Below are 26,687 nucleotides of genomic sequence, written 5' to 3' on the forward strand. Positions count from 1 at the left end.
CCCCTCCCCCTTCCTCCCCCCACCTGCGCCGCCGCCAACCTCTCCACATACGCATACTCCGGCCACTTCACCACCACCCCGTCCTCCCCCTCCAGCGCTGTCGCATACTGCTCCTCATCCGATATCCCCGCGAACTCGCGCAGCTTCGACAGCAGCGCGGGGTTACGGAGCTGCGCGCTGGTGGAGAGGCGCTCGTTGAAATGCACGCCGCGCTTCTTGAGCAAGAGGAATTGGGTGAATTTCGCGGTGGAGGCGGGGGGGCTGCCCGGGGGGGAGGAGGGGATGGTGAAGGAGGGGGTGGGGGGGAGGGTGAGGTTGCGGAGGGCAGTGCGGTTGGCGGAGTAAGGGGATTGTGGTCGTGAAGTTGGTCCTTCGTCTGTATCGATAGGTTCGGCTTGCGGTCTGGATGGTCCCAGTGCTGGTCCTTCAGGTGTGGTGTCGACTGCTGGAGTTACGAGCTTCATCGGAGTCTCCGTGATAGGTCGAGATGGGAGTGTCTCTGAAGTATCTGGAAATCATTAGTTGCATCTACGGCACAGGTGCTCCAAGATCCGAACCTGCTGTATTGCTCGGTTCCTTTGCCCGAACCGTCTGCCGCTCCGAAAGGTTTGTCTAATTCCGCGTATATTAGTAGATATCCGACCTAAGGAGAGATTTGTAGGTGCCCAATTACATTCTGAGACGGAACAGATGCATCTTCATCCTCGCTGCTTTCATAGCTCAGTCCAAGCATTCCAAGCATGGTGTCGACCTCTCAGTCTTCTCAATTGCGGAATGGCAGCGGGATAGGTCATGCTAATTTTTTTCGGATACGTTATATGACTAGAAGGTTCCGCAGAATCATCAAGGCGTACGGGTAATGCACCTGTATGAAGAGGAAAGATTACGTATTAGATGCCGACTGATGCAACTCACAACTCACAAAGTGAATTGCTGGCGGCTACTAAGGGCTTGGCGGGTCCTTTGACAAGGAAGCGCCCAATCGCGCGTTTATTAGGTAGTGGCTTAGCGCCTCAACAGCCGCAGGCAGCTTGAGCTTCGCGTCTATCTCCAACCTTCAACGCTCAAGCTCTCCATCACAACCTACAACAAGCAAACCTCAACGAATCTCCAACACTCGATACATCTACTACCAACCGTCAACCCAATACATACTCCAAATCTTCTCACCACAATTCACCACAAGACCCTACTAGACCCCAAACCATGGCCTTCGCTGCCCCCGACCACGGGCCAGGCTACTCCTTCACATCACCCACCACCGCCTCCGCCCCCAAACAACATGGCTTCTACCCGTAACTTCCCCATCCCCCCCTTCCAACGTCACTAACATCCCCCATAGCTATACCGACAATGGCGGCTCCATCCTCGGCATCTCCGGCGCCGACTTCACCATCCTCGCCGGTGACACCCGGTCCACCTCCGGCTACAACATCAACTCCCGCATGGCGCCCAAGCTGTTCCGCATCGGCGGCGAGGGCCCGGACGCCACCGGCGCGCGAATCATCCTCGGCGTTGTCGGCTTCGGCGCGGACGGCGCCGCCCTCAAGGAGCGCCTCGACACCATCGTGAAAATCTATCGGTACGAGCACGGGAAGGACATGTCAGTTAAAGCGTGCGCGCAGCGGCTGTCGCATCTGCTGTATGGGAAGCGGTTCTTCCCGTATTATACGCATGCGATCCTAGGTGGGATCGACGAGGAGGGGAAGGGGGCGTTGTATAGCTATGATCCGGTGGGGAGCTATGAGCGGGAGCAGTGTCGGGCGGGCGGGGCGGCGGCGAGTTTGATCATGCCGTTTTTGGACAATCAAGTGAATTTCAAGAATCAGTACGTGCCGGGGAGCGGGGAGGGGCATGATTTGAAGGCGCGGGAGGTGGTGCCGTTGTCGCGGAACTATGTGATGGAGTTGGTGGAGGATGCGTTTACGAGTGCGGTGGAGAGGCATATTGAGGTGGGGGATGGATTGCAGGTGTTGGTGGTGACAGAGAATGGGATTGAGGAGCGGATTTCGCCGCTGAAGCAGGATTAGGGAGTGGGATACCCACAGCTGAGGATACTTGGTTTACGTCGCATTCGATGGCGCATTTGGGGTGTTGAGCTCCGTGGCGTCTAGTGATTTCTTTGAGCAATACACGTGGCTACAGTTTAACCCTGAGATGACTGCACCCGGGGTTGTAAATGCTCATCAAATGGTAACGCTCTGGTGCTTTCGTTCCATGCGAACTCAATGTCAGCCGGAAGCTTGATTCACTAATTCCGGAGTCAGGACCAGGGTACCAATCCAACCAAATATATTTGTCATATGGCTCTTATTGCCAATCATACTCGATGCAGTCTTGTAATTAATCCTCAAACAGCAATTGGCCATATTCTGCTCGAAATCCCCTCCTGCTCCACTTCATCTGATGTCGGCCCCGGGCGAAGCTGAGAACGGTGATAAAATTGAGCCATATAACCATCCTTCACAGCTGCTCAATCTGTATAGATTGGATGACGGGAAAGATGGCATTCGGCCTGTAACTTCACTGGCTGTCTCGAAAATTTTCACGGACTACATGCATGCTGCGAATGTAGCATCGAAGGTTCCGAAGCCAAATATGCTCCTGCCAGCTGATCCACGGTAGTCAGTACCAGAAAGCACGAAAGACTAGCTACTCCGTGTATGAGCTGCTGACCAACTTCGAGTTCATCGCAAGCACTTATAGATCTTTATAACACCGGCATCGTATTCGAATTATTGTATCATACTAGCTGAACGACAGCGATCAGTCGTGATGCAACTCTTCTTATCCGCGATATCTCTTATTCTCTTCGCGTAAGCCATATCCCAACCATCCTCTCCCCAAATCGCTAACGGTATACCACAGCTCCCATGCCTCCGCACTATTCACAGGAGCCCGCCCCTCCAGTACTGTGAAGAGCACCACCATCAGTGGATCTGCCGCACCTACCCCCCTCTCCTTTAACCCAGGCGGACCCATGATTCCCGCATCTGCTCCTCCTCTATCCTTTAACCCAGGCGGACCCATAGTTCCCGCACCTACTCCCCTCTCCTACAACCCCGGCGGCCCAATGATCTCTGCCTCCTCCGCCCCCTGCACGAGCCTCGTCTTCATCGGCATGAAACATCGGCGTGACGCAGTCACCTCGTCAGCGCCGGACACGGACGAGGATGGCTGGCTGGGGGGGACGTGTACGTGGCATGAGACGTACGTGGTGGCGACGAGCAGCGTGGATTGTAAGGGGTGTGTGTTGCGGACGGTTGCGTTGGGGCATGGACCGGTGAGTAATGGGTATCTAGGGATTGGAAGGGAGGTGCTGACGTGAGTAGGTTCGACTGTGCGATGAGAATGTTACGGTGGCGACCGGGACGGAAACGATTAAGGCTTGCGCGGCGTCGGCGACGGTGGGTTAGAGGGGGGATTCGTTTGATAGGGGTTGGTGGGAACTGGAGCATTATCCCCCGCAAACATTATGGGATATATGTGACTATGACAGATGAAAGAAGCCAAGGATGACAATAGTGGTTGACTGGGTTATGAAATAATGCAAATTACCAGACCGAATACCTTATACACCACGCCAATCCGGCAATCCATGCGGAAAGAGATTCAACTACTATTACGGCATGAATCATCTGGCCATTGTCAGGTAGTATATATACCATCCGTCATCACATCTGGAATTGGGTAGCTCCTTGTGAAAATGAGATTACACCCGCGCGTACCCATGGGGATATATCCAGAACCAGTGAATCGGTGACCGATAATCAAAGCCATTTGCCTCTTGACGTCGTCGGAGGTGGCTGTTAAGTGTTGACCCTCCCCCCGACGTCCCGCTATTGGGACTGTGTCAGCAGACAACCACACATCTTTGTTAGCACCAGCATTACCAGCAAGCAACTCCCGCTCGCGATGGGTGGTTGATTGCAATTCCGCGAGTTACTCGGGGAATCCGTAGCAGTGTAAAGTTAAGTCATACCGTACGAAGGTGAGTGAAGACTGAGGAGGTTGGGCAGATAGGAAGGGTGGAAGTGTGGAAGACCGAAGACTGGAACTCTGGAACTCTGGAAGGCTCGGGAAGGAGCTCGGACCATGGCGCCTTCTGTTTGGCAATTGGCATCTGGAGGTGGGACCGTGGGAGCTCCGTTTGATACATTTGCGTTCCGCGAGAAAAGAGACCTTCAACGGAACTTTTACGTGATATATCACTCCACTTCAGTACCACCCTATAATCACTTCTCTTCCATTCTTCCATCCCGTCTCTACCGCTCTCCCTTCGCAACTTCTCGCGTTAGCGCTCCACTTTTCGCATTCGACTTCAGCATGGTTGATAGTTCAAAGCTTGCGCGCGTTCCCTGTTCCTAACCTTCCTCCACCGTTGAATACCGAATCTTCACTTTGATACCATAGCTTCAAAATGCGTCTTCGCGTCGAGGTCCTCCCGCCCGATCAGGGTGCGGCGACCGCATCTGCTGCGTTCAAGCCCGCGACCAAGGGCCCACTGACGGGTAGGATATTCAATCTGCCCGTGCAGCCCAGCATGACTTTCGAGGAAGTATGGAAGCGGATAGAGGAGCGATACAAACGGAATTATTTGAGCGGTCGCAGTGCGCAGTAAGTGAAACCGTCCAACTATCCCGGTAACCGTCACACGTCGGTGCTGATATCGGGAAGGCAGTTCGCGATCAAGAAACTCCAGGACGGCTATGGAGCTGATCTGGACATTGGCGACACAGTTGAAGAGATCTTTGAGGGAACTCCAAATGACCAGCTCATCGTGAAAGTTATCCCCGCCACGCAAAACCGATTCTCTTCGATTCCACCGGAGTCCAACCTCCAGCCGGCCGCCCTGAAGAGGAAATTGGATGTCATTGAGCAAGCAAACAAGAGAAGGAGGCTTGACCGTGTCGCTGAACATCAGGACGCGGATGTCCCGGTTGAATCGATGGAGGTGGACGTGGATCACGACGCAGAAGCTGGGGCTACAGGGGATGTCGAAGTGACCGGGCGCAATGGGGTGGTTCTGGTCAAAGACTCCCAACCGGATGCGCTGGTATCCCCATCGTCCCAGGAAAAAAAGAAGAAGAAGAAGATGAAGAAGTCGGCGGCTAGAATTGTCGAAGACTCCGACGTTGCGATCCCGTCCTCTATCCCTAACAACACGGCCGAGCAAGACCATGCACCGGAGCAGTCATCTTCACCCATTCAGATTCGACCGAGCGAGGATTTACGAGCGGATGACTACGACGTTCCCATATCGGAAGATGAGGATGAAGAGGAGGCCCCTCCCAAACCAACGGGCAAACTATCAAGGCCGTCATTTTTCACACCCAGAAAGCCAGGCAACAACGTCTTGGGAATCCGTCCGAACGGATCACTGGAAACCTCGGGTCCCATGTCCGCATCTAAGGCACTCGACGCGGCGAGGGAGCAACGACAAGTCGGTTCCGCGACTTCCAGTAAATCGGCACAGCTACCGCGGAAACCGTCGCCGCCCGTTGCATCAAAATTGATGGGGAATATGCGACCATTCCTCACGCAGAACAATCTGGTCCCTCAGAGAGGTGAAAGCTCTCGTTCAGCGCAATCGAAGTCTCTGACCCCGAGGGCCACATCGGCATCAAGACGAGCGAAGAGTGTTGCTACCAAGACCGTACCTGCTGCCGGCGGAAATAAATGGGATGACCACGAGGAAGAAACGCTGTTGAAGGCGCTGAGGAATAGCATGACCCTTAAATACATCGAGAACAGCAATTTACTTCCTGGGCGGAGCTATGAATCGATAAAGGGAAAGGCGAGGCTTTTCAAATCCAATGGGCGAATCAATGACGCTCCTAAATCATCTCCCCCGGCCTCTTCTCTGAATGTAATGCGTCCTCCACCGAAACGGTCTGGCCTACGGAACAGCGACAGCGCGGCGATCTCCGTCTCGGCTAGTCCTCGAAACGCGACCGACAAGGTTACACGACTCGGTCAACGCCCATCTTCCAAAAGCGCCACCTACATCACTGCGGACGACGATGCCTCAGAAGTAAGCGATCCTGAAGTACCGCTTGTCCGATCCAACCCCCCATCAGATTTATCCCGAGCGCCCCGATCATCCAGCATTTCTTCCACTTCCAAACGGCCGATTGCACCAGCCTTCCGAGCACCCTCCAGCCGACGGGGGAGTTCCGGCGGGGACTCGATCTCGATTGACGATCGGCGGTCGTCGATACGGGATAGCGATTCGGTTATTTCTGGGAGATTTTTATCGCCAAAGGCCGTAGGGAAGAAGACGAAAGAGTTGAAGCAGCCGGAGGTGCATGTCGTTCCTATATCTCGCAAGGCGGCAGCTACGGCAGCATCGAAGATAGCGAGGGCGGAGCGGACTACTATAACTCCTGCACCTACTGAGGCAGATGGAGAAGCTGAAGCTGAGGATAAGGACGCCGAAATGGGAGAGGAAAAGGTGGAGAATGAAGAAGAGAGTGGGGAAGAAGGCTCCGAGGAACAAGAGGAGAGCAAAACGTCAACATCGGCATCCATAGATGAGAACACCGGAAACAAGGAGTCGTCATATCACGTTGATGAGGATGATAATGACACCACCGACGATGAACCTACCATCGAAGTGGAGCGGTTGAAGAACTCGACTCCCGGCACCGGCAAAATCACACGTGCTGCAAAGGTAGCTGAAAAGACGAAAACTCGTGCCGGAGAGCGAAATGTCGCTGAAACGGACGAGTCGGATGCGGATGAGGAAACGGACACTAGGGAAGCCGCTTCTAGCTCGGGAGAGGAGAGGGAGTCTGAAGAGGACAAGGAGGAAGTAAGCGGCAGTGAAGAAGCCAGTGACGAGGAAGAGGACGAGTTGACCGAGACACAGGCGGTGGAAGCGGAGGAGACGACGGACGAGGCTGAGGAAGAGGTGATCGAGAAACAGTCAGTGGAGGCGGAGGAGACCACGGATGACGAAGAGGAGGAAGACGAGAGCGAGGCAACGTCAGTGGAAGAAAAGGAGACCACGGATGACGAAGAGGATGACGAAGAGGAAGCGGAAGCGGCATTGGCACCGGTGCCGCTCGTGCCCCGTGAACGATCTGAAGTGTCGAGCGATGAGCCTGAGCGATCTCCTGCCCAGCTCAAGGTCCATCCCAAAAAGGTCTGACCCCTAACCGCGAGTAGTAAACTTGACCCTAACTTCGATACTAGAAGAACCTCCCTTCGTCACTCCCCACCGCCAAGAAAACGGAGTCATCTCCAGCACAGTCAGTTCATCCGCCCGCATGGCAAGCGGTCAACAAAATTGCGTCGCAGCCGAGCGACCAGGACATGCTCGATGCTGACGACGAGATCCCCTCCTCCCCTCCCATACTCGACACCGAACCCGTTGCCTCCGCGAAGAAAGAAGAGCCTCCGAAACCGAAACCGGCGCCCCCTGCGACCTACAAATCCCGGTTTCCATCTTTCCGCCACGCGCTCAACCCTAGTCAGAGCCAGGGCCGCAGTACTCTGTCCTCCCCACTCCCCGGCCAAGCAAAAAGATCGCCTACTGCAACGAAGCCACCGACCCCGAAGAACCCCAAGACGTCCGCCTTGACCTCCCCGACCACCAAACCCCTCTCATCCGCCACGAAAAAGCCCCCCACGAAAAAGCCCCCCCGCGCCTCTCCCTCCAGCGACGCCTCCTCCACCTCCTCCGAAGACGACGACGATGACGACGACGACGACGACGGCCCGGACATGGACGCGGTCAACAGCATGCGCACGCCGCGCGAGAAAGGGCAGGGTCGGCTGCACCAGCTCGCCAACGTGGTCAAAAGTGGGTTCTCTTCCGTTTCTACTTGGGTGTATTCCTCGTCGCAGCCGCAGGGGGAAGGGCTGGATGATGCTCGCGCGCGCGGATCGCCGGAGCTGTGAATTGGGGATTGCGAACTGTTTTTTATTTCCCCGTTCTATTCATCCTGGTTATTCATGTACTTTTACGCCTCCTTGGGGATCTTTCTATCTTGTTTTGGTGGAATACCGAGGACGACTGGGCGATGCCCGGGGTCATTTTTCGTGAGTGGACTCCTTGCCGGGACCGGGTCGCTGACTTATTTGATTTGGCGTGTTTAGGAGCGGACAAGGAGAAGAGCGAGCGACTTTCGTTTGGGAGATGGTGATTGGTGAGCCGCGTGGGCGCCATCGATATCCCGTGTATCATACACCAATAGTGCTTGCGGTGGGATATCGTTTTACGCCGACTGGATCGATCATGGAGCTTTTAGTGGTGGAGTACGGAGTTGGTTGAGTGAATGAAAGGGTTGGCGGAGGAATACTATGAAGTGTGCAGCAGTGCAACGCAGATAAAGGACGGTTCCATCGCAGCGAAAGTTGTGCATAATGCGGTGCGATCCATGCTCGGATTTTGGTTCACCTAATTGTATAGCTAGCCACTCCAGCGTCGCATAATTCAGGTTACCACCATTTCTCTTTCAGCGAATTACCCCGATTTCTATTCCGGGCTTCCTCACACCTTTTGATTAACCAATCCCACCCTCCGAACGCCTCTATTTATCTTCAGCAACCCCCCCGTCGGCATGCCGCTCGCTCACGAGAAAAACAGCTCCTTCAAAATCCGGGCCGTATCCTCGGGGTTCTTGACGCTATGCCCGATCGTCCGCGGATCGTCGTAGATCTCGTAGTCGTTGCCGCCTGGGAAGGTCTTGTCGCCAAAGAAGTGGATGGTGGAGTAGTCGACGCCGTCCGGGCGGGTTTTCTCGGCCTCGATGTGCTGCAGGCAATAGGTCTTGTCCCAGCCGGTGGGGAAGGCATCGAAGGAGATTTGGCCACCGATGGAGTAGCTATGGATAGGTGACCAGAGTTAGGTTCAAGGATAAGAAGTAAAATAAAGGTTGAGATGGGATTAAAGGGGGGCAACTCACGTTAATCCCAGGTCCGGGAACGCCTTCTTCAACTCCTCTACCATCTTTGATCGGATCCCATGCTCCTTATCATACGCCTCGAACGCATGCCTCTCCTCCCCGCTCGCGTTCCTCCCCACCGGACTCACATTAATCATCCCATGCCGAAACTCCACAAACGTGCCCCTCTTCACCGGAATCTCCAAATCCGCGATGTAGTGCAGAATCCAGCGCACCAGCGCCTGGTACTTCTCCTCCCCGATCCACTGGATGAACGAGGTGGAGGGCAGCGGCTCCCCGAGGCGGAAGGCGGTGAGCCCGTTCTCCGAGAAGCAGAAGTCGAAGAGCGAGGTCACGTTGACGGAGGCGGTGCCGAGTTGCTCCTGTTGCTTGACGAGGTCGGAGCCGCCGACGAAGGCGATGGCGACTTTGTGGCGGAGTTCGGAGAGAAGTTGGAGCATGGCGGGGGAGGCGTCCTTGGGGGGGGTTAGTGAGGGATGGGAGAGGGGGGGATGGGGGGATACGGACTTGTCGGGCGGGGGTGAGGGTGCCATCGACGTCAAAAAGGACGACGGTGTTCTTGATGGGACGCTGGTTGAGGGGGGGATAAAGCGAGCCTGCTTCTGCGTGCGCCATGGTTGCGGTGTATGAGGAAATGTCACGGTAAAGTGCAATTGAAGCTCCGGAGTGGGTGGTAAAGACAGAAGAGTGAACCACTGGCTTCTCGAGGGAATTCAGACTCTGAAATAGCGGTTGATTCAAAGATTACACGGTGTCGTGAAGCGAAAAGAAGCCACGAGTCCTGAATTGGGGATGGAGGAGGGAGGATTTTGATACTGCCAACTGCTGAATTGAAGCTTTCCCCAGTCCACCAGGTTCCTGACAGGCGAACGCCCGATTGGGAAATGAGGGGATGGGCCGATGGGATGTGCTCGGCGCCTCTCCGCAACGGACCGCAACGGACACTTATCCTAGTAGCTTCGACGTCGACTCATCGGTTATCATTATCAAATATCATCACTATCATGTTACTTGTATCGAAATAATCGTTGGGATTTCATTTTTGTGCGAGAAATGGCGTCGGAGATGCGTGGTCATCAGAGGTGCTGGTTGAGATGATGATAGGACCGATCACTCATCCATCATCGTGTGTGAGAGAGCGAGAGGGATGAGGAGTCCGATTCGAAGAAAGTCGTCAATATTGACCATCTCATGTCGTGAGAGAGTCTTTAGACCTCGATCATCATTCAGGAGAGCCTAGTCGATGGCCGTCATATACTGTATACACCATCTTACCATTCATCATCAGAGCGCATATTGGCAACAAAGTTGTATAGGTTTGTATTCAAGAACGACAAGACGATAGTGGCCTATCAACCGCACTATCCTAAGTATTTGCGAAAGACTGTATCCTCTTTTCCATATTGTTTCTGTTCATTCATAGTCCATTCCGTTTCCTGTTTGCGTATCATTCGCCTCCACCGCAGTGCACCGTTGGGACCAAAACCGTAATGATAGAACGACGACCGACGATGAACGACGACGTCTATACCACACTGCATCCACCCATCAGCAAACCATGACGAAGAAAGAGCAAGGAATCACCTACCCCCCAGAAGCAACTCTAGGATACCCTAATCCATCATAATTGCCACCATCATCCTCCGAAAAATCTCCTTATGAACACCCTCTAGCTCCTTCACCGGGATATCCTCAAACGAGCGCCCCTGGCACCCCGACGGCGGATGGTCGGGCTCGTGGACGTAGTTCGCGAACCGCTCGACCTTCGCGGCGAGGAGCGCGGGCGTGTCGGCCGGGCTGATCACCCAGGACATGTAGAATTGGAGAGCCGCGACGGAGGGTTTTTGGTGGCCCCAGGGCGATGTAGGGGAGACTGCGGGCTTGGAGGAGCGTTTGGAGGGCTTGTTGCACCGGGGGAAGGGTTTGGTGTGCTTGATCCTGGTGGTTCGGATGAAGAACTTCGAGATTCGGTGGGTCGGGGAGGAAAGCTTGGAGACTGCGTGAGCCATAGTGATGGTGGGAAGGTATGGTATGGTATGTACGATGGTTTGGTGATGAGTCAAGGAGCTATGTTCTCGCTGTGAAGTGCTGATTTGAATATAGGACGAGTTGAGTGCTGCTTGCGAGTGTAGTTTCTATACGAAGATGATGAAGGCCAAGAGAAGAGAAGGCTCGATGGAGAGGAAGAGAAGGCATTCAAAAGAGCGAAGGCTGTCCAGCTAGGCAAGTGAATTCAGGTCCGAACAGTCTTCGGTAATTCATCGCGAATACCTTCTCGCTCGGATTGGATTATTGAAGTGATTTAGTTAGAGAAGTGATGTGAAGAACAGTTCAACTGTTTCTTAACACCCAACGTGTATACCGGTTTGTAAGTGTCGGATCCTATAGGATGCAATAGCAAGCCAGATCAAGCTGTAACAATCCTTCCGTCTATTTTCACTGGATAAGTTCTTAATAGGCACTGATGGATCGCATCTTGAAACTCTGCTTCTCAGGATTCAATTGAAACAGGTAAGGTAGGTTCAGTACTGCACGCGCGACATACGAGACTGTCCATGCTCGATTCCAATAATACAACAACAGAAGAGAATTCGTCCATGTCAGGTCGCCGAATCCCGAAAACCTCGTCGTAGAAACCTGACCACTAATATCATTAGATCGTGCACTGTATGTGTTCGAGGAAACACGCGCAGGCGATCTTCCCCGGCCGCCCAATCCAAGTAACGCCCGTCGCACTTTCATCCAATGTCCAACGCGCCATTCCAAGCCTCGAATCCCAACTCAAAACACCCTCCGATCCTTACTCCCCAACGGTCCCATGCTCCCCCGCTTTAGACCCCGCTCCGTCACCCCCTCCCGTGAAATCATCGGCAATGCGGTCACCGTATCTCCGCCCCGTTGACTCAAATTCTCCCGCTCCCGTTTCGCATCGAGATACATCTTCGCGGGCCCGGAGAGCGGGAACGGCGGCGGAGTGGTCGGCAAGCTCGCGCCGTTGAGGAGGAGTAGTTCCGCGAGAGGGAACGCCTTGCGCGGGCCGGTGGAAGGTGGCGGGGGTGTGGAGGAGGGGGAGGAGGTGTCGGCCGGGGAGGCGGGGTCGGCGGCGGCGAGGGCGAGGTAGACGACGTGGGTGTTGCGGCTGCGGTCGGTGGCGTTGGGGTTGGCGCGGACGGCGAGGGCGTAGAGGACGTGATTGATATCGTTTTGCTTGACACTGGCGAGGAGGGTGTCGTCGGGGGTGGGGAAATGGGAGAGGGTGCGGGAGATGGGGGTGACGAGGGCGCGGTCAACGTATTTGGCGGTGATGTATTTGAGGCGCTGTTCGCGGGTCGAGGTCGGGAGGGGCTTGGGGATCGTGTCGACGGGGCGGGATTCCCAGATCATGTTGCTGACGCGGTTGCCGATGGTGAGGATCAGCTCGACGACGTCGGGGGTGAAGGAGGAGGGGTCGAGGGTGACGGAGCGGATCTTGGTGATGTGCGTGCCGAGGGAGCGGTGGATACCGCTGCACTCGATGCAGATGATGATACCGAGATTGATGCTGGCCCATTCGACGCGAGTCTCCGTGCCGCAGTCCGCGCAGAACTTGTTGCCTGCGTCCGTCTCGCGGATCTGGTTCAGGAGCTTCACGGCGTTGGCATCGGCGGCGGCGGGATCGGTGGGTCGGCTGGAGGAGGGGCGGTCGTTGACCGTCGCATGTCGGCTGACCATCTTGTTGGAGGAGGAGTGAGAGATTCGGTGGCCAGAAATGGAGGGACTCTTTCCGGTCAGCACCGAGGCGATATCGCGTCGCGTGGAGTTTGGCAAGGAGTCGGTCGAGGGGCTTTCGGATGGGGCTCGTCGTTCAAAGGCGGTCTGTAGAGCGTTGTTGATGGCGGAAATCCAGTTCTTCATGTCTTCTTCCGACGTGGCTTGGTAGACGCGGGTGAAGCTGGGCGTGATGACCTCGAAGCAGAATCGGCGTTCCGCATTGCGTGCCTCTCGGACGGATGCGACTCGCAAGTCAATCGGGTCCATATGAAGGTCGAGCTTCTGCTTCCAATTCGTGTATTCGGTAAGCTTGCCTTGATCGAGTACGATCCAGAATCTGCGACGTTAGCATTCCATCCGCTTGCAAGTCATTTGAGAACATACTTATGCCACGCCTGCTTATTGAGGCCTTTCGGGTCCACATGACTACCCGGTCGACTCAACGCCCACAGCAAACCCTCTTTCTTGTGCAGAGTTGCACTTCCCTCTCCATCCCTCGGTTGCGTGTAATCTTTCTCTTCCAGATCCCGGTAGCCCTTAAACTTATCGTTTGGAGATGCGGAAAGGGCGGCGGCCTTGTTCGTTTGCGGACCATCCATCTGGCCATTGGAGGCGATGGCTAAGGCCGCCGTCATCTGGCTGGTCGACGCACTACGCGTAGTTTTCGCCACGGTGGCCTCACTGCGCAATGTCGCCTCCGAGTCGCTGGCGATCGCAGACCGGCCATTGGGTGCACTAGTCTGAGTTGAACTGGCGGGGGCTGTGGTCGGATATTCCGGCTCCCTATATGCGGTGGAGCTCTTCTCCAACGCGCGTCGCTTCTCCTCTCGTTCCGTCCTCTGGAGCTGATACTCTTTGGCGGCCTCTTGGACCTCATGCGTGAGCGCGTCCAACTGGGGGAGCATCGCCTCGATCTTCTTCGCCGCCGCGAGATAGCCCCGTGTTTGCGCGACGGCATATCGGGTCAGTTGCGAAAGGACCTCCTGATCTTTGCGGCCGCCGTGAAGGTCTTGCATGAACGAAGAATAGTCGAAACGTTTGAGCTCGAAATTCCGTCGCTTGGATTGATATTTCGAATCGGTCTCCACGCGCTTCTTCTCTTTCAAAGAATCCGATCGTTGACCAAGGTATCGTCCAACGTATGAATAGTATTCTCGACTTTCGTCATCGAAGTCTTTCTTCTTGGAGTCGGCCTGCTTGATATCGACATTGTACAGCTTGTTGATGGGATCAATGATCATCTTTTGCAGATTGACCGTGTTCTGCTTCTCGTACGCCAAAATCTCGCGCGCGATCTTGTCGAAATAGTGTTCGATAGCCGGCTGAACCGCGTTCGCGTTCGAGGACGAGACATCTTTCAGGGCTTCTATCAGCGCAGCGATTGCCTCGTTGCACGACCCCTGTGCTTCGTGGGAAGCCTCTGCTCGCTTGAGGACCTTCTTCCACCGCGTCCGCATGGACCCTGTCCTTTGCTCCATCGCCTTCATGGTCGCGCGGAAGAGCGGACCGTCCTCTACAGCGCTTACATCTCCTCCGGGTCGCTGACATGCCACGTCGACTTTGACCGCATTAGGGCCACCGACAGTCGAGGTGGTCGAGACGGGGAGAATACCTAGGCCATCTTCGGGGATCGCTTCGATGGTTGGAGAGAGTGGTGGAAGTTGTTCCTTGGTTTCGCCGGGATCCGAGTCGCTCAAGCGAGATTCCACGGATTGCGCGGAAGGTACCCGCAATCGAGGTGGCACACCGATATCTAAACGGGGTGACAGTATCTTTGGACTGCCAAGCGGGCGTTGATCTGCTGCCGTTAATAATTGACGCTGCTTTAGTAGCCGAATATACGTACTCTGCACCCAAAACGTGAAAGTTGCCAACGAATCCAATCTGTGCGCGCGCTGGTTGTATTCCACGAACTATTAGACGTTAGTATCATCCTAAATCAGCCAATCGCTCGCCTTACGCTGCAGCAAGTACGCCATCCTCCTCCCTTCTCCTCCACTGGTTTCGGCGGTCTCCACTTCCATGACCATGTAAATTGTACCGACGAGCTGTTGCTGGTCGAGTAATCTCCGATCAACTGCACGTTCGAATTCTTGTGCAGGTTTGGATCGGCATGGAATTCTCGGGTCACTAGGTTGTCCAGCTCTTTCAAACTCGACCCAAATATATAGGTCAAACCATTGATATTAGTGTCAGTTGGGGCGGTCGGATTCTCGCCGTCTGCGCTCCCCGGGGATTGCTCTTGTCGCACGATGAAGGTGAAGTTGATATTGATTTCATCGTCGTTCGAAAGTCGGAGGAGGAATGTGGGAAGAGCAGCGGGAGTAGCTTCAGGGTCCTAACAGCGCCCTCATTAGCCGGGGACTTCTGATCCAAAGCCAGCTTTGCGTACCTGTACATAGTCTATTACAGCATCGTCCCCCAAGTCGCGCTTGGCGCTGAACCTCGTCGCAGGATATGCATTCGGAGTAATGTTAAGAATAGTACGGCCCCGGGAATTCGTAATGGATACGTTCGAGATCGAAACTGTCGGGCCCCCAAAGGTTAGATACTAATATTGCGGAGGGACAGACAAGGGAAACCATACAGCGTGACTGATCGCGCAAGACAAGTTGACCTTCGTCACCCGCCTTGCTTGAAACGTTGCCCATCGCGGCTACACTGTGCGGAAGCGTGGATGCTCAACCGACCCTGTCCAGGAGAAGGTATGTATAATAAAGGAATGGATACAAAAGCGCGGTCGGCGACGGTCACGGCATGGAGCTCGTAATGCTGGGTGTCAAGTTGGTCAAATTTGCAGGTAGGACCGCGACATATGGCGCGAAATCGAAGCGTAATATCGGCGAGAGATGGTCGCGGGGTTGGCGTATATTGCGATGCACGTCCGCCACGGCCGGGGGTTTGGTTGGATCCGGGCAAAGAGATGGTTGTCGTGTATGATACTCGGAAGATGGATGGCGGAGCTGCTCAGAGTTCCAGGGAATCGGGGGTGAGAGGAGAGAAAGGCGGATATCAATGCGGAGGATGGACAAAGGCCATTCAGTTCGATCCGATAGATGTGGACAATGGAGATGGGCACTCTGTTCAAGCGGCGGGGCGGGCGAGAGGTGCCGCTGACGCCACAGGGAAATTACTCCAAGCAATTCCACATCAGTGCTGATTATCCAGCTGCATATAGTGCATTCTGCTGGATTCCTGCCGCGGAGGAATGATTGCTACCGGAAGTTGCTTACACGAGGTTGTATCCCTTTTAGTATGACCCTATTCAGTGTTCTCACATCTCCTATTGTTCTGATCCCGCCTGCTGTCCCTTCGCCTTTTTCAGTAGCACCCCTTACGTCTATCAGGATTCAGGGCTGAGGCACACCTGCCCAGTTACACTAACTAATTAAGCGTTACCCGTTAATCCTGACTGTTGTTACTGCTGCCTGCCCTTGGTCTTAGGCAGCGGGCAACGGCACGTGTGACCAAAATTCCCACCAAAATCGTCATCTCCTCATCTTTTCCTGCTCTCGGAGGTTTAGTGTTAGAGGATTGGCTGGGACCACGTGATTATTGATATCTGAGGCCATAAGGCAACAGTACTATCTTGCTGACTAATCTCACAATATCATGAATTCATGATTCAGGGCACTAATCGGCGCTAACAACTGTGGGGGCGGCCGGGCGGGTTGGCAATATCAACACGCCAAAACCGCTCCATTGGTCTGACCACAAGTCACCTGCCGAAGACACCAAGCAAACCAGCGTAGGTGTTCCTGATGTTACACACGATATCGCCTTGTCAAACCGTGATGTCGCTACGGCTGAACTCCCGCCTGGAGGCGACGATGGGATCGAGGTCGGGACCCCACCTCCTCTGTATCCTCAACTCTCCAAAGCGCGAAGTATCCTTCTCGTAAGCGCGATATCCAGCGCCGCCTTCCTCCCTGTACGTATCTCGGTCTTGCAACCCGTTCCAAGTATCAACCACCCCCTCGCCACCGAACTCGTAATTCATGGCCAACCCTAGATCTTCAACATGTCTTCCGTCGTAATCATCCTGCCTACCATCGGCGCCGACCTCGCCATCCCGCCGAGCGCCCAACAGATCGTCGTCTCCATCTACAACATCTCGGTAGGGTGCGTCATGCTCCCGTGGGGCCGTATCGCCGACGTCTACGGCCACCATCCGGTGTTTCTGACTGGGTCAACGCTGTTCACGCTGTCGACGCTCTGCCTCCCCTTCGCGACGGGGGAGATCGCGTTTTATGTCCTGCGTGCGCTGCAGGGGGTGAGCGGTGCGGCAATGATTCCCTCGGGGTTGGGGACCATCGCGACGACGTTTGCGCCTGGAGCGGCGCGGAATCGGGGGTTCGTCGCGGTGGCAGCGGTGGCGTCGTTGGGATCCATCTTGGGGAACCTGGCGGGCGGGCTAGTAGGGGGCTATTTGTCCTGGAAATGGGTCTTCTGGATTTCGACGATTGTAGGAGCGTTCACGACCGTGGGTGCTGCCATGGTGATGTCGGCACCTCAAATCCGGAAACGAAAGGCCAATTCTGAAAGCATTGGTTTCAGACGCAAGGCGCTCGATGTCGACTGGCTCGGTGCGGCCATCATTTCGACCAGTTTGCTTCTACTCCTTTTGGCTTTGAGCCAGGGAAATGTCATCGGTTGGTCGACGGCTTGGATTCCTCCGTTGATTGTACTCGCTGTCATTCTGCTTATTGTCTTTTTCTTCTGGCAGCGCCGTTCAGAGCGAGGTTCGAGCCGGCCACCTCTTTTACGGGTGTCCATGTTTAAGAATGTCCGGTTCTCCGCTCTGTTCATAATGGTCGGGTGTTTTTCGCGTCGTACAACGGCTTCCTGATCTTTGCAACGTACTTGTAGGCGCCACTTTTCGACTATCGAGTCACGCTCCCTTCCAGCAACGGTGGAGTACAGAGGCTAAATCCCCCAACTCTAGTTATCAGAGCTATCTCGGATTGAGCGAGCTGCAAACAACTTTGCGCTTTCTCGCTGCCGGTATCTCAGGCGGTAAGATAATTCTTCAATCCCCCCACCCTTCCACCCCCGCTTCTAACCTCACAGTCCTCATCTCCCTCCTCCTCTCCCCCGCCCTCTCCCGCCTCCCATCCTCCCACCTCCTCCTCACCGCCCTAACCTGCAGCCTCCTTCCCCCGTTCCTCTTCGTCCTCCCCCCATCCCCCCCACCACCACCTACTGGGCCCACGGCTTCCCCGCCATGCTCCTCTGCTTCACCGTCGAGGTCATCTGGCCCGTCGCCAGCCTCGTCATCGCCAGGGAACTTCCGCACGATGATCAGGCGCTTGGGAGCGCGCTGCTGATGACGTCGAACTTCGTCGGGCGCGCGCTGGAGTTGGCGGTCGCGACAGCGGCGCAGACGGGGGTGCAGAGAGGGGGGGTGGGGAAAGTTGGGGACGGTGGCCTGCTGGGTGGCCTGCGTGGGGGGCAGTGGGTTAATGTTGGGCTGGCGGTTGCGGCGTTAGGGATTGCGTTGGGGTTTTTTCGGGGGCTAGGACGGCAGTGAGGGGGTTAGTTATGGGATGGGAGAATGTGGTGGGCGGGAAAAAGGGGTATTTCTTGGTTGTTTATCATATTTCCTACTACAAGTAGATAAAGGTTTTATTTCTGGCTGGTTTACCAGAATCAAGGTCTTCAGTTCGAACTCATCAACCGATCATGACCAATTGTAAAACTGTGACAACGGACACTCATCCCGCGTCTGATATAAGTCTGGATGCCCGGAGTTTGAGGGATGATCAGGGGGTCAGCCAGTCTGTGCTGGTGCTGGTGTGAGTGGGTTGGTGAGGCAACGAGGCTGTAAGACATCTATGAGCTTTGACATAATTAATACACATCAGGTAAATAAATAACTACCTGCACGTGACCAATTTAATACCTCAGGCAACAAGGCCAACAAAATTTTCTATCCGGAACAACCTTTTCCCCTTCGCTCGGCTGGCCTCGCGTTGTCCACCAATCACAACCCCACCCTCGCCTGCGCACCAGTCCCTCCCGCAAATTCCTCAACGTCCATCCACCACCTCCATTCCAACCCTTCAACTAACCCGCAGCACCTCAACATCTCCCTCCATTTCCTGCACACGGTTCCTTCATCATGCCGAAGGACGTTCAGCAGAAGAGCGGCCTCGCCGTTGGCCTCAACTCCGGCCATGTACGTGTTCTCTGATTCCCGAGAAGATCCCAATGCCCGCCCGCCGCAGTCGAGGTTCTTGGAATGCAACAAATGCTGATGGATTGTGCTGCGTTATAGAAAGTCACTCCCCGTACACCGAAGCCGCGTGTATCGCGTATGAAAGGTCACCTCTCGAAGCGCACCGCCTTCGTCCGCGAGATCGTCCGAGAAGTTGCTGGGTACGTCTCTCCACCGTTCTCATCGAACCAAACCCAATCCACCCGCGGCACGAATTGGAACAGGCCGATGGAACACCGAATGCTAACCCTGATCTGAACAGCCTCGCCCCCTACGAGCGACGAGTCATCGAACTCCTCCGCAACAGCAAGGACAAGCGCGCCCGCAAGCTGGCCAAGAAGAGACTCGGCACCTACGGCCGCGCGAAGAGGAAGGTCGACGAGATGACCAAGATCATCACCGAGTCGAGACGCGCGGGCCACTAAATGTCAAATCTCACGATTCGGGCGTTTTTTCGGGGATGGATCAATTCTGCAACCACTTTGTTCGGGCCTGGGGGAACGGACACCATTTTCCACGGTTCCCAAAAAGTCACGGGCGAGGGAGATGATTAGATCACCAACGAGAGAAATTCAATGGGCGGAAACGTAACGACGCTCGTGGTGCCGGAGCTGTTCCGCACCCTTCCATGCATTTTATTTTTCTCGTTCAAGGCACTTTGCATCGAATAGCGGAATGGAATGGAATGGAACAAAATCTTCTATAAAGTCAATATTGAGACCCCTTCTATTCTCACGTCGGGTGTGAATCTGCTCGTCATTTGGTCGAGAACCGTTATATGAACCGGGAGTATCCGTACACCGTTGCCAATGCTTTCAAACCCAGCTTGATTTTTTATATCGGTCCCACATCACCGCTTCTTCCCAAACAACATCTTCTTCATCTTATCCTCAAACGACCCAGTGGACGGTTTCTTCCCCTCTCCTCTCCCCCTCCCCTCCGCCACCGCATTCCCCGTCCCCTCCTCCTCCACCTCCGGCACCTCCGGCGCCTTCAACTCCCCCGCCCTCCTTCTCCACTCCTCCTTCAACACCCTCCGCCCCCTCCCCTCTCCCTCCCACTCCATAAACATCTTCGTCGCCCCCCGCAACCCTAACCCCGTCACTAGCCCCTTGCCCCGCGGCAACTCGACTAGCCGCCCATCGTCCCCGCGATACTTCACCACGAACCCGGGACCGCCTCCTCCCTTCCCTTCCTCTGCTTTTGTTGAAGTCGTCGCGATCATCCCTCCTAACCACGCGTACACATCCGCCCCCGTCTCCCCCCGCTTAAACTCCCCCTCCACCCCCCACTCGTCGCTCAGTCCGATGCGCACGCGCACACGTTCAACGGACTCGAGAGCCGAAGCGCGGGCGGCGTCGCGTGCGGCGAGCTCGGCGTCGGAGGGAAGGCGGCGGTTTTGGGCGGCGGCGACGAGAGAGGCTTGGTGCGCTTTGGCGTGTTCGATGGTGGGGATGTAGTCGGAGGGGTTGAAGGTGGTGGAGGTGGTGGAGTGAGAGGGGGGGAGGAAGATGGTGGTGGGGCGTGTGATGGGGGACGAGGAGGGGAGGGGTTCAGAGGGGGGAGAGGGGGGAGAGGGGGAAGAGGGGTGTGTTTCGGAAGGGGCGGTGGTGGTAGGTTGTGGTGGGGTTGGTGTAGCTTGGGTAGGCTCCTCGGGTTTCGGTGCCGGAGGAGGGGCGTCTGCTTCTGAGTTTCCTGCACCGTCGACTGCTGCGACAGAGCGGGATGATTCACCCTCTTCCGTCACCGGTGGCCCTCTTTCAACTTCCCTGAAGTACTGCGAGATCTCCATCATCGCCTCTTCCAGCGGCATCCCGCTATTCCGGAAACTCAGCCGTAGCAATGCGCTCCCACCGTTCAACCCCACCTGCGCCAACGTCTTCTGCAAGTCCGCTAGCGACCCCAGCTGCCGCCCCATGATATTCAGCTCTGGCATCTCATAGTACATCCGCCCCGCACCAGACGACGCACCGGTCTGCGTCTGCGAGACGGCGCGCTCGGTGAAGTTGAGTTTCCTGGAAGTCGACCCCTTGGCACCACTCTCGAACTGCCGGAGGATCTGCCAGAGCGTCGTGTTGCTGGGGAATTTGTCGGTGAGGCGGAGGTTGGTTTCGGAGGTGGGGAGTTGGAGGGCGATGGAAACGACGGAGGGGGAGCGGGAGCCTTGGACGAGTTCGAGTTGGGCACCGGAGGGGAGGCCGGAGAGGCGGAAGGTGACGGAGAGGTCGATGGGTTTCTTCTTGTGTCTAGGGTGGATTAGTCGGGTGAACCGAGCGGAGATGCTGGGGAGATCTGCTTACTTTAGGATGTATTGATCGGGTTTGTAGCCGAGACGCGTGCACGCTTCAGACAAGATGTCGCTGAGATATTTGCTCGGCGACGTCTTGATGGTCGCCCGCCTCAAGCGTGCGTCGATGACCACGACGTGAGACGCCATAGCACCGCTGCGGTCTTGAGTCCCGTGTATACGAGGAAGCCAAGGGATAACGAGGCCTTCAGACGGATCTGTAAGCAGCCTGGGTGGTGGTGGAACCACAGGTCGATCAAGTCTCGGGTGGTGAGGGCACAAACCCAGGTGTAGCCGATGAGCGAGAGATAGATGTCTTCTGGAGGTGTGATGTTCAGGTGGCTTGCGGTCGGAGGCAATAGCGACATTATGGTTTAGAGGGGAGTCATCATTTTGTGCCGTCTGGCCAGTTTGAAGCTAAGATGCTAGAGGATGTTGCTAGAGCCTTCTATCACTGCCTGGGGAACTTAAGGGCGTCGTAGAGCTTTGAGATCAGTCTGATCACTGATTTCGTCCGGTCGCGGGGTTAAGGCAGAAAGGCGTTAAGGCACATATGCACTTTAGGTTCAGTTTCTCCAGGCCGTCGGATGCCCGGATGCCCGGATGCTCCGATGCCTTGGTGCCTGAATACCTAAATTTCCAGTCTGAGTCATGTTGAATCTCGGACAGTTGCTACACACTTCAACCCAGTACGCCCAGATACTACTTCTATAACAATGAGGTGAAGATTTTCATGATAGTCTCGGGATCTAGACCTAGAACTACTGTCAAAATGCTTAGGATAAACCATTTACCTATTCATTAAAGTAAGGTACTTCAATCCGTAGCGTAATTTTCCCGTATGGCTAACTACGAGCTTAATGCGACGTCGTCTCCACCGTGCTATCACCACAAGACACAATCATCCATGGACCAATCTTCCATTGCTCGATAGTCACTTCCAATGCTGCGCCTCTGGCGGGGTGATGTTTGGCCCTTCCGCATATGAAATATCGTGTTAACTCCGAGCTTTCCGGTATGCCGATAGGCGATCAGTGTCAGCCCGGAGACGTCACGCGTCCGGCGAAGAGTTGGTAAGCTCCTGGATCTGCCTGGGTGACATCATCACGACACAGTGATGAGTGATCTGCACCCAGAACCGCCCGAGGAAATAGGTCCTTGATCGGATCCAAAGAATGATATTTGCTCGAATCCGCACTCCGTTGGGCCGTCTTTTTTAGTTGTACCTGAAGAATCTTTATAGAGACGGTCTCTGTCTGCTTCGATCGTTGATGATTGACTCCGTAGTTCCTCCCTTTATCCATCTGTCCCTCCCTATATTTCAAGTCACCACCTTGACCTCTCTCTCGCCGCGATGTGGGGGATATCGTATTGGTTCCTCCCGCTGTTCTCATCGCTAGTATGGCTCGCAATGCTCCTAGGATTGCTGCTGGTATGGGTGAGAGATGGAAAACCGATCTATGAGACCATGGAACACGGCCAGAGAATCGCGTAGGTGCATCTCCTCGAGAATTCCCGACAGTTTCTAACCCGCTCGTATAGATATATCTCGGATGTGGGCGCCACCGACATCAAGCCGCTCTTCATCGCCATGGCCGCCGTCTCCGTCGTCTCCTTCGACATTGCGCTGATCGCGGAACGCTGGCTTCGCCATTCCGGCCGATTGAAGCGCAACACGTCCCTTTGGCAGAAGCTCTGGTCGAATCTGTGCATTCTGTTTGCGATTGTCGGAGCTGCGGGGATCATCCTGCTCTCAATCTTTGATACCTTTCATCACCACAGGCTGCACCAAATATTCCTTGGGCTGTTCATGTACGTTCACCTGATATGGCGACATCTCTATACAGTGGACTAATATGTGCATAGTGCTGGATACGTCGTCTCAGCCATCTTCGCGTGCGTGGAGTATCAGCGCCTCGGCACCCACTACGCGCATCTTTCGATTCTCCGCATCTCATTCTGGCTTAAGCTATTTTTCATCGTCACAGAAGTGGCGCTGGCCATCGGTAGGCTCCCAGCGCACCACCCACCCCCACCCCTAGCCACCTAACGCACAACAGCATTCGGCGCCCTCCAAAGAGTAGACAACTGGAACGCCGCGGCCGTCCTCGAGTGGGTGATCGCCCTCATCTTCACCTTCTACCTCCTGTCGTTCTTCGTCGACTTCATCCCCGCCATGCACACCAAGCATCACCAGTCGCGAGAGACGAGCATCGCGATGGCGGAGGCGGGGGAGGGGAGGAATGGACAGGCGAATGGATATGCCAAAGGGGACCAAGGCCGGTTCACGTACGGTAACAAGAAGTCTAAGGGTCGACGGTGGTTCGGCCGTCGCTGAGGTGCAGGGACAGATGCTAGATCAGGAGATTATGGAATGTGGGAATCTTCTGGGGTCGGCCTTTGATTGTGCATTGGGCGCTACGCTAGCTAGGAGCATAGGATTAGATTCGGTGCATTGGATCTTGAGGATCCGGATTGGGGGTATTGGTTGCATTGGCGACTGGCGTCAATCGGTCGGGCCTCGGGCGGATGGTTTTGTTATTCATATGCAAGACGATAGAATATATCAGCTGTAGATATGTAAGATATAAGAGAGGAGCATGGGCCAAGATATAATCAAATCCAAATACCTCTTGGACTGAAAGCACTGGAGCTTGACTGATCTTATCTCAGGCTATTCTCAGCCACAGATCAAGCCACGTGACCTCGACATTGACGTCACGCTACTAGTGACAATTGACACCAAGGGAAGCTCTCCCTCTCAGACTCAGCGTTCAACATGTTGATATTACATAGTAGGGCATGAGGGTATGATAATATGAACCTAGTCTTCTCCATAGATGTCCCCGGTACTACCATAACAACTAGCCTATAACATACCAGTTTCTAAAGTATTCTACCTAAGCACCCATCCATCCTAGTTCGAAGCTGTACATCTCCATCAGAAGATAGTTCCTCCAAGACGGACAGTCTACTTCAGCCCCTTGCTCCAGTAATAGACCCCCAGGAACCCATCATGGACTCCCCTAGCAAGCTCAAGCTCCTCGACCTACCAGTCGACGTCCTACTCCTCATCTTCCCCTACCTCGACGCGAAAAGCTTCCTCTCCCTCTGCGCGACCTGCAAAGCGCTTCAATCCCCCGAAATCATCGACGACGCCCCCTACTGGAGCTCCGCCACACGCACCACCTTCCGCGTCCCGAACCAGCCCGTGATCGAGCACGACGGCCGCCGATGGCGTCGCCTATACCAGCGCATGTTCACCCAGAGCCGCGTCTTTACCTGGGGGTCCAACGGCACCGGCGGGCTCGGCCATGTCAACGAACTGACGGACCCCAACCAGCTGAGTCTGAGCGTCGCGAGGGGTAGGCGACAGATGAGGTATGGAGGGACGAGGGATGCGCACTATCCAAGGGAGATGGACAAGACGCGCAAGCTGGGGATCATCGCGGACGTGCAGTGTGGGGGGTGGTCGACGACGTTGCTGAATGATAAGGGGAGGTTGTTCACGGCTGGAGAAATTGACGGTGAGCGACGCCTGTCGGTGATGCGTGGCGCGTCGACGGATCTAAGGCCTTTGAAGTTCCCGTTTGAGGAAGAGGGGGAGGAGAAGTATGTGCCGCGAAGAGCGATTCGACAGTTCTCGGCGGGGAGGAAACATATTTTGGGACTCGCGGATAGTGGGGCGACATGGTGCTGGAGCGAGTTGAACAACAATCCGGTGGAGATTCGGTTCCTCTTCGATGTTGCCATGGATCCGACCGGCAAAGGACTCGATACGAGGCGCCATGGCGCCGTGAGAAAGGTTGTGGCCGGCTGGGATAAGAGCGCGGCGTTGATATCAGGGCTTGGCATCAAATGTTGGGATATCCGGCGACAGCCTGGAGACGGGGAGACGGTCGATGCTAGATTAGTCCCCGATGAATGCACGGTTCCCGAAACCCAGTTCCAACGACCGGAGAAGGGACGCGCAAACGATTCCCCATGGCCGGAACTGGCAGATACCGTAGGTGAGGTACTCAACTTCATCTTGTTGGAAGGATACTTAGTCTTCATCACCGACCTCAAGAAGATCTTCGTAGCGAAGTTGGAAGGTAATCCTACCAACGTTTCCCGCATCATCGAAATCCCGGCGCTCTCCCATCCGGAGGACTCAGATGTGCCTTCAGCGAAGCACCTTCAAGGCTCATTCCGGACCCTCGGAGTCATCCTCGAGAACGGAGAAGTCCTAGTTGCCGAAAATGTCTTGCTTGAAATATACTGGGACAACTCCATCCGTCTCCTCAACCTCCATCCCCCCTTCTCCAACCTCCCCCAACCCACCCGACCCGCCAGCCTCCAAAAACAAAACGTCATCTCCCTCGCCTTCGCCGACTACCACTACCTCGCCCTCCACGCCTCTGGCGCCATCACCCCCCACGGTGCCGAACCTCAAGGCACCGGCGCCCTCGGCCTCGGGCCCCTCGCCCCCCCTACCGGCCCCGCCCTCCTCCGCGGCCTCATCCCATCCCGCCCCCGCCAATTCCGCTCCAATGTCATCCTCGCCCCCCCGTCCAACTCCCTCTCCCGCAAAATCTGGTTCGACGCCCCCCGCCAGCGCTGGCTCGAATTCATGAACAACGGTGCCACCGACCCGGACACCAGCGCCGCCCGCGCCCCCTGGACGAACATCATGCCGCTGCCCAACGCGACGACCGAGGCGCAGCAGCGGGCGTTTCGGACGATCGGCGCGGTGAGCGACTGGGTGGAGGCGGCGGGCGAGCGGATCTTGCGGTGGGCGCTGGGGAACGCCGGCGCCGGGAAGGGAACGGCGGAGGAGGATGGATTGGCGATGCATTTTTCGCTGGCGGTCAGTGCCGGGGGGTGGCATTCGGCGGCGTTGGTGCTGGTGAACGAGGAACAGGAGCGGCACGAGTACGCGCGATGCGTTGTCGAGGATCCGGATTACTATCGCCGGTATCCCGCGTCGCCGGAGTCATCCGCGCCGACGGCCAGCAAGGGCGGGGGTCGCGCCGAGGGTTCTTCCGCTGGCAGCGATACGGAGAACGCGACTGGTATGCTGGACCATGTGGTGCGCTTGTTCGGAAGTTTCTTAGGCTTACCGGAAGCAGCAGCGGCGCGACGATGGGACGGCCACTCGGAAGGGGATTCGGACAACGATGAAGATGATGCGCGGGATACGACGCGGTTTCCGGAGCCGGGGAAGAAGTACGTGTGGGCGGACGACCCGTTTCCGGTGTTTCCGGCGAGGGAGGGGCGGTTGACCGGGGAGACGGCGGAGGTGGAGCTGCCGGCGTGGTTGAGGGGGGAGTAGGTGTGGGATCTGATCGTTGGTGGGAGGTGGATGGAGCATGGAGGACGGATGGGTTATGGATTGTTGGGTATCCCCTCGAGCGATGACCGGCGGTATAACGATTGGTTTACGCTGACCGAGATGAATATTATTGCATGCTTGTTTGTTGTTAGGCATCGTCCTTTCCGGTAGCCATTGATACGGAAGCGTGGTTGTCACAAGTGGTTC

The 26,687-nt window shown here is 55.6% G+C and overlaps 11 protein-coding genes across 11 annotated transcripts in view; 7 read left to right on the forward strand and 4 right to left on the reverse strand.

Annotated features, from left to right (window-relative positions):
• Positions 1–746, reverse strand: part of P152DRAFT_511642 (uncharacterized protein) — a 1,148-nt gene extending 402 nt beyond the window's left edge. Inside the window, exons 1-3 of the mRNA XM_033682717.1 lie at positions 674–746; positions 558–612; positions 52–508 (exon numbers count right to left, since the gene is read on the reverse strand). Of these exons, the coding sequence (XP_033537132.1) occupies positions 52–508; positions 558–612; positions 674–742 (581 nt within the window). The 5' untranslated portion in view covers positions 743–746. The remainder of the gene's footprint in view (positions 1–51; positions 509–557; positions 613–673) is intronic.
• A 460-nt stretch (positions 747–1,206) lies between these two features.
• On the forward strand, positions 1,207–2,030 carry P152DRAFT_389970 (proteasome subunit beta type-1 precursor; the record flags this gene model as incomplete). The annotated part of the gene is made up of 2 exons (XM_033676014.1): positions 1,207–1,295; positions 1,343–2,030. The coding sequence occupies 2 exons, from the start codon at positions 1,207–1,209 to the stop codon at positions 2,028–2,030; spliced, it is 777 nt and encodes a 258-aa protein (XP_033537133.1).
• A 745-nt stretch (positions 2,031–2,775) lies between these two features.
• On the forward strand, positions 2,776–3,416 carry P152DRAFT_470936 (uncharacterized protein; the record flags this gene model as incomplete). Its single annotated transcript, XM_033681019.1, has 3 exons — positions 2,776–2,816; positions 2,869–3,283; positions 3,333–3,416. 3 exons carry the CDS (start codon positions 2,776–2,778, stop codon positions 3,414–3,416), a joined length of 540 nt encoding a protein of 179 aa, XP_033537134.1.
• Positions 3,417–4,647: 1,231 nt separating this feature from the next.
• Positions 4,648–8,393, forward strand: P152DRAFT_187223 (uncharacterized protein). The gene is made up of 5 exons (XM_033674227.1): positions 4,648–6,268; positions 6,473–6,814; positions 6,866–7,147; positions 7,198–7,807; positions 8,104–8,393. Exons 1-5 carry the CDS (start codon positions 4,949–4,951, stop codon positions 8,148–8,150), a joined length of 2,601 nt encoding a protein of 866 aa, XP_033537135.1. The 5' UTR covers positions 4,648–4,948; the 3' UTR covers positions 8,151–8,393.
• Positions 8,263–9,775, reverse strand: P152DRAFT_455222 (eukaryotic phosphomannomutase). Its single transcript, XM_033678749.1, has 3 exons — positions 9,420–9,775; positions 8,913–9,367; positions 8,263–8,831 (listed from the first exon to the last, which is right to left on the reverse strand). The coding sequence occupies exons 1-3, from the start codon at positions 9,525–9,527 to the stop codon at positions 8,579–8,581; spliced, it is 816 nt and encodes a 271-aa protein (XP_033537136.1). The 5' UTR covers positions 9,528–9,775; the 3' UTR covers positions 8,263–8,578.
• A 1,918-nt stretch (positions 9,776–11,693) lies between these two features.
• Positions 11,694–15,313, reverse strand: P152DRAFT_470940 (ArfGap-domain-containing protein; the record flags this gene model as incomplete). Its single annotated transcript, XM_033681020.1, has 6 exons — positions 11,694–12,999; positions 13,047–14,460; positions 14,509–14,575; positions 14,623–15,000; positions 15,055–15,188; positions 15,250–15,313. The coding sequence occupies 6 exons, from the start codon at positions 15,311–15,313 to the stop codon at positions 11,694–11,696; spliced, it is 3,363 nt and encodes a 1,120-aa protein (XP_033537137.1).
• Positions 15,314–16,683: 1,370 nt separating this feature from the next.
• Positions 16,684–18,453, forward strand: P152DRAFT_505401 (MFS general substrate transporter; the record flags this gene model as incomplete). Its single annotated transcript, XM_033682432.1, has 4 exons — positions 16,684–17,145; positions 17,227–17,494; positions 17,586–17,731; positions 17,812–18,453. 4 exons carry the CDS (start codon positions 16,684–16,686, stop codon positions 18,190–18,192), a joined length of 1,257 nt encoding a protein of 418 aa, XP_033537138.1. The 3' UTR covers positions 18,193–18,453.
• A 330-nt stretch (positions 18,454–18,783) lies between these two features.
• P152DRAFT_464347 (ribosomal protein L36e) lies at positions 18,784–19,304 on the forward strand (the record flags this gene model as incomplete). The annotated part of the gene is made up of 3 exons (XM_033680559.1): positions 18,784–18,840; positions 18,940–19,040; positions 19,142–19,304. The coding sequence occupies 3 exons, from the start codon at positions 18,784–18,786 to the stop codon at positions 19,302–19,304; spliced, it is 321 nt and encodes a 106-aa protein (XP_033537139.1).
• A 212-nt stretch (positions 19,305–19,516) lies between these two features.
• On the reverse strand, positions 19,517–21,759 carry P152DRAFT_187436 (uncharacterized protein). The gene is made up of 3 exons (XM_033674229.1): positions 21,180–21,759; positions 20,444–21,125; positions 19,517–20,383 (listed from the first exon to the last, which is right to left on the reverse strand). Exons 1-3 carry the CDS (start codon positions 21,314–21,316, stop codon positions 19,730–19,732), a joined length of 1,473 nt encoding a protein of 490 aa, XP_033537140.1. The 5' UTR covers positions 21,317–21,759; the 3' UTR covers positions 19,517–19,729.
• A 761-nt stretch (positions 21,760–22,520) lies between these two features.
• On the forward strand, positions 22,521–23,504 carry P152DRAFT_390820 (uncharacterized protein; the record flags this gene model as incomplete). The annotated part of the gene is made up of 4 exons (XM_033676059.1): positions 22,521–22,657; positions 22,709–22,978; positions 23,033–23,172; positions 23,227–23,504. 4 exons carry the CDS (start codon positions 22,521–22,523, stop codon positions 23,502–23,504), a joined length of 825 nt encoding a protein of 274 aa, XP_033537141.1.
• A 441-nt stretch (positions 23,505–23,945) lies between these two features.
• On the forward strand, positions 23,946–26,686 carry P152DRAFT_187505 (uncharacterized protein). Its single transcript, XM_033674232.1, has 2 exons — positions 23,946–26,220; positions 26,278–26,686. The coding sequence occupies exons 1-2, from the start codon at positions 24,183–24,185 to the stop codon at positions 26,478–26,480; spliced, it is 2,241 nt and encodes a 746-aa protein (XP_033537142.1). The 5' UTR covers positions 23,946–24,182; the 3' UTR covers positions 26,481–26,686.
• The last annotated feature ends 1 nt before the right edge of the window (position 26,687 follows it).

Source organism: Eremomyces bilateralis, assembly GCF_010015585.1.
Source record: "Eremomyces bilateralis CBS 781.70 unplaced genomic scaffold P152scaffold_3, whole genome shotgun sequence".
NCBI lineage: Eukaryota > Fungi > Ascomycota > Dothideomycetes > Eremomycetales > Eremomycetaceae > Eremomyces > Eremomyces bilateralis.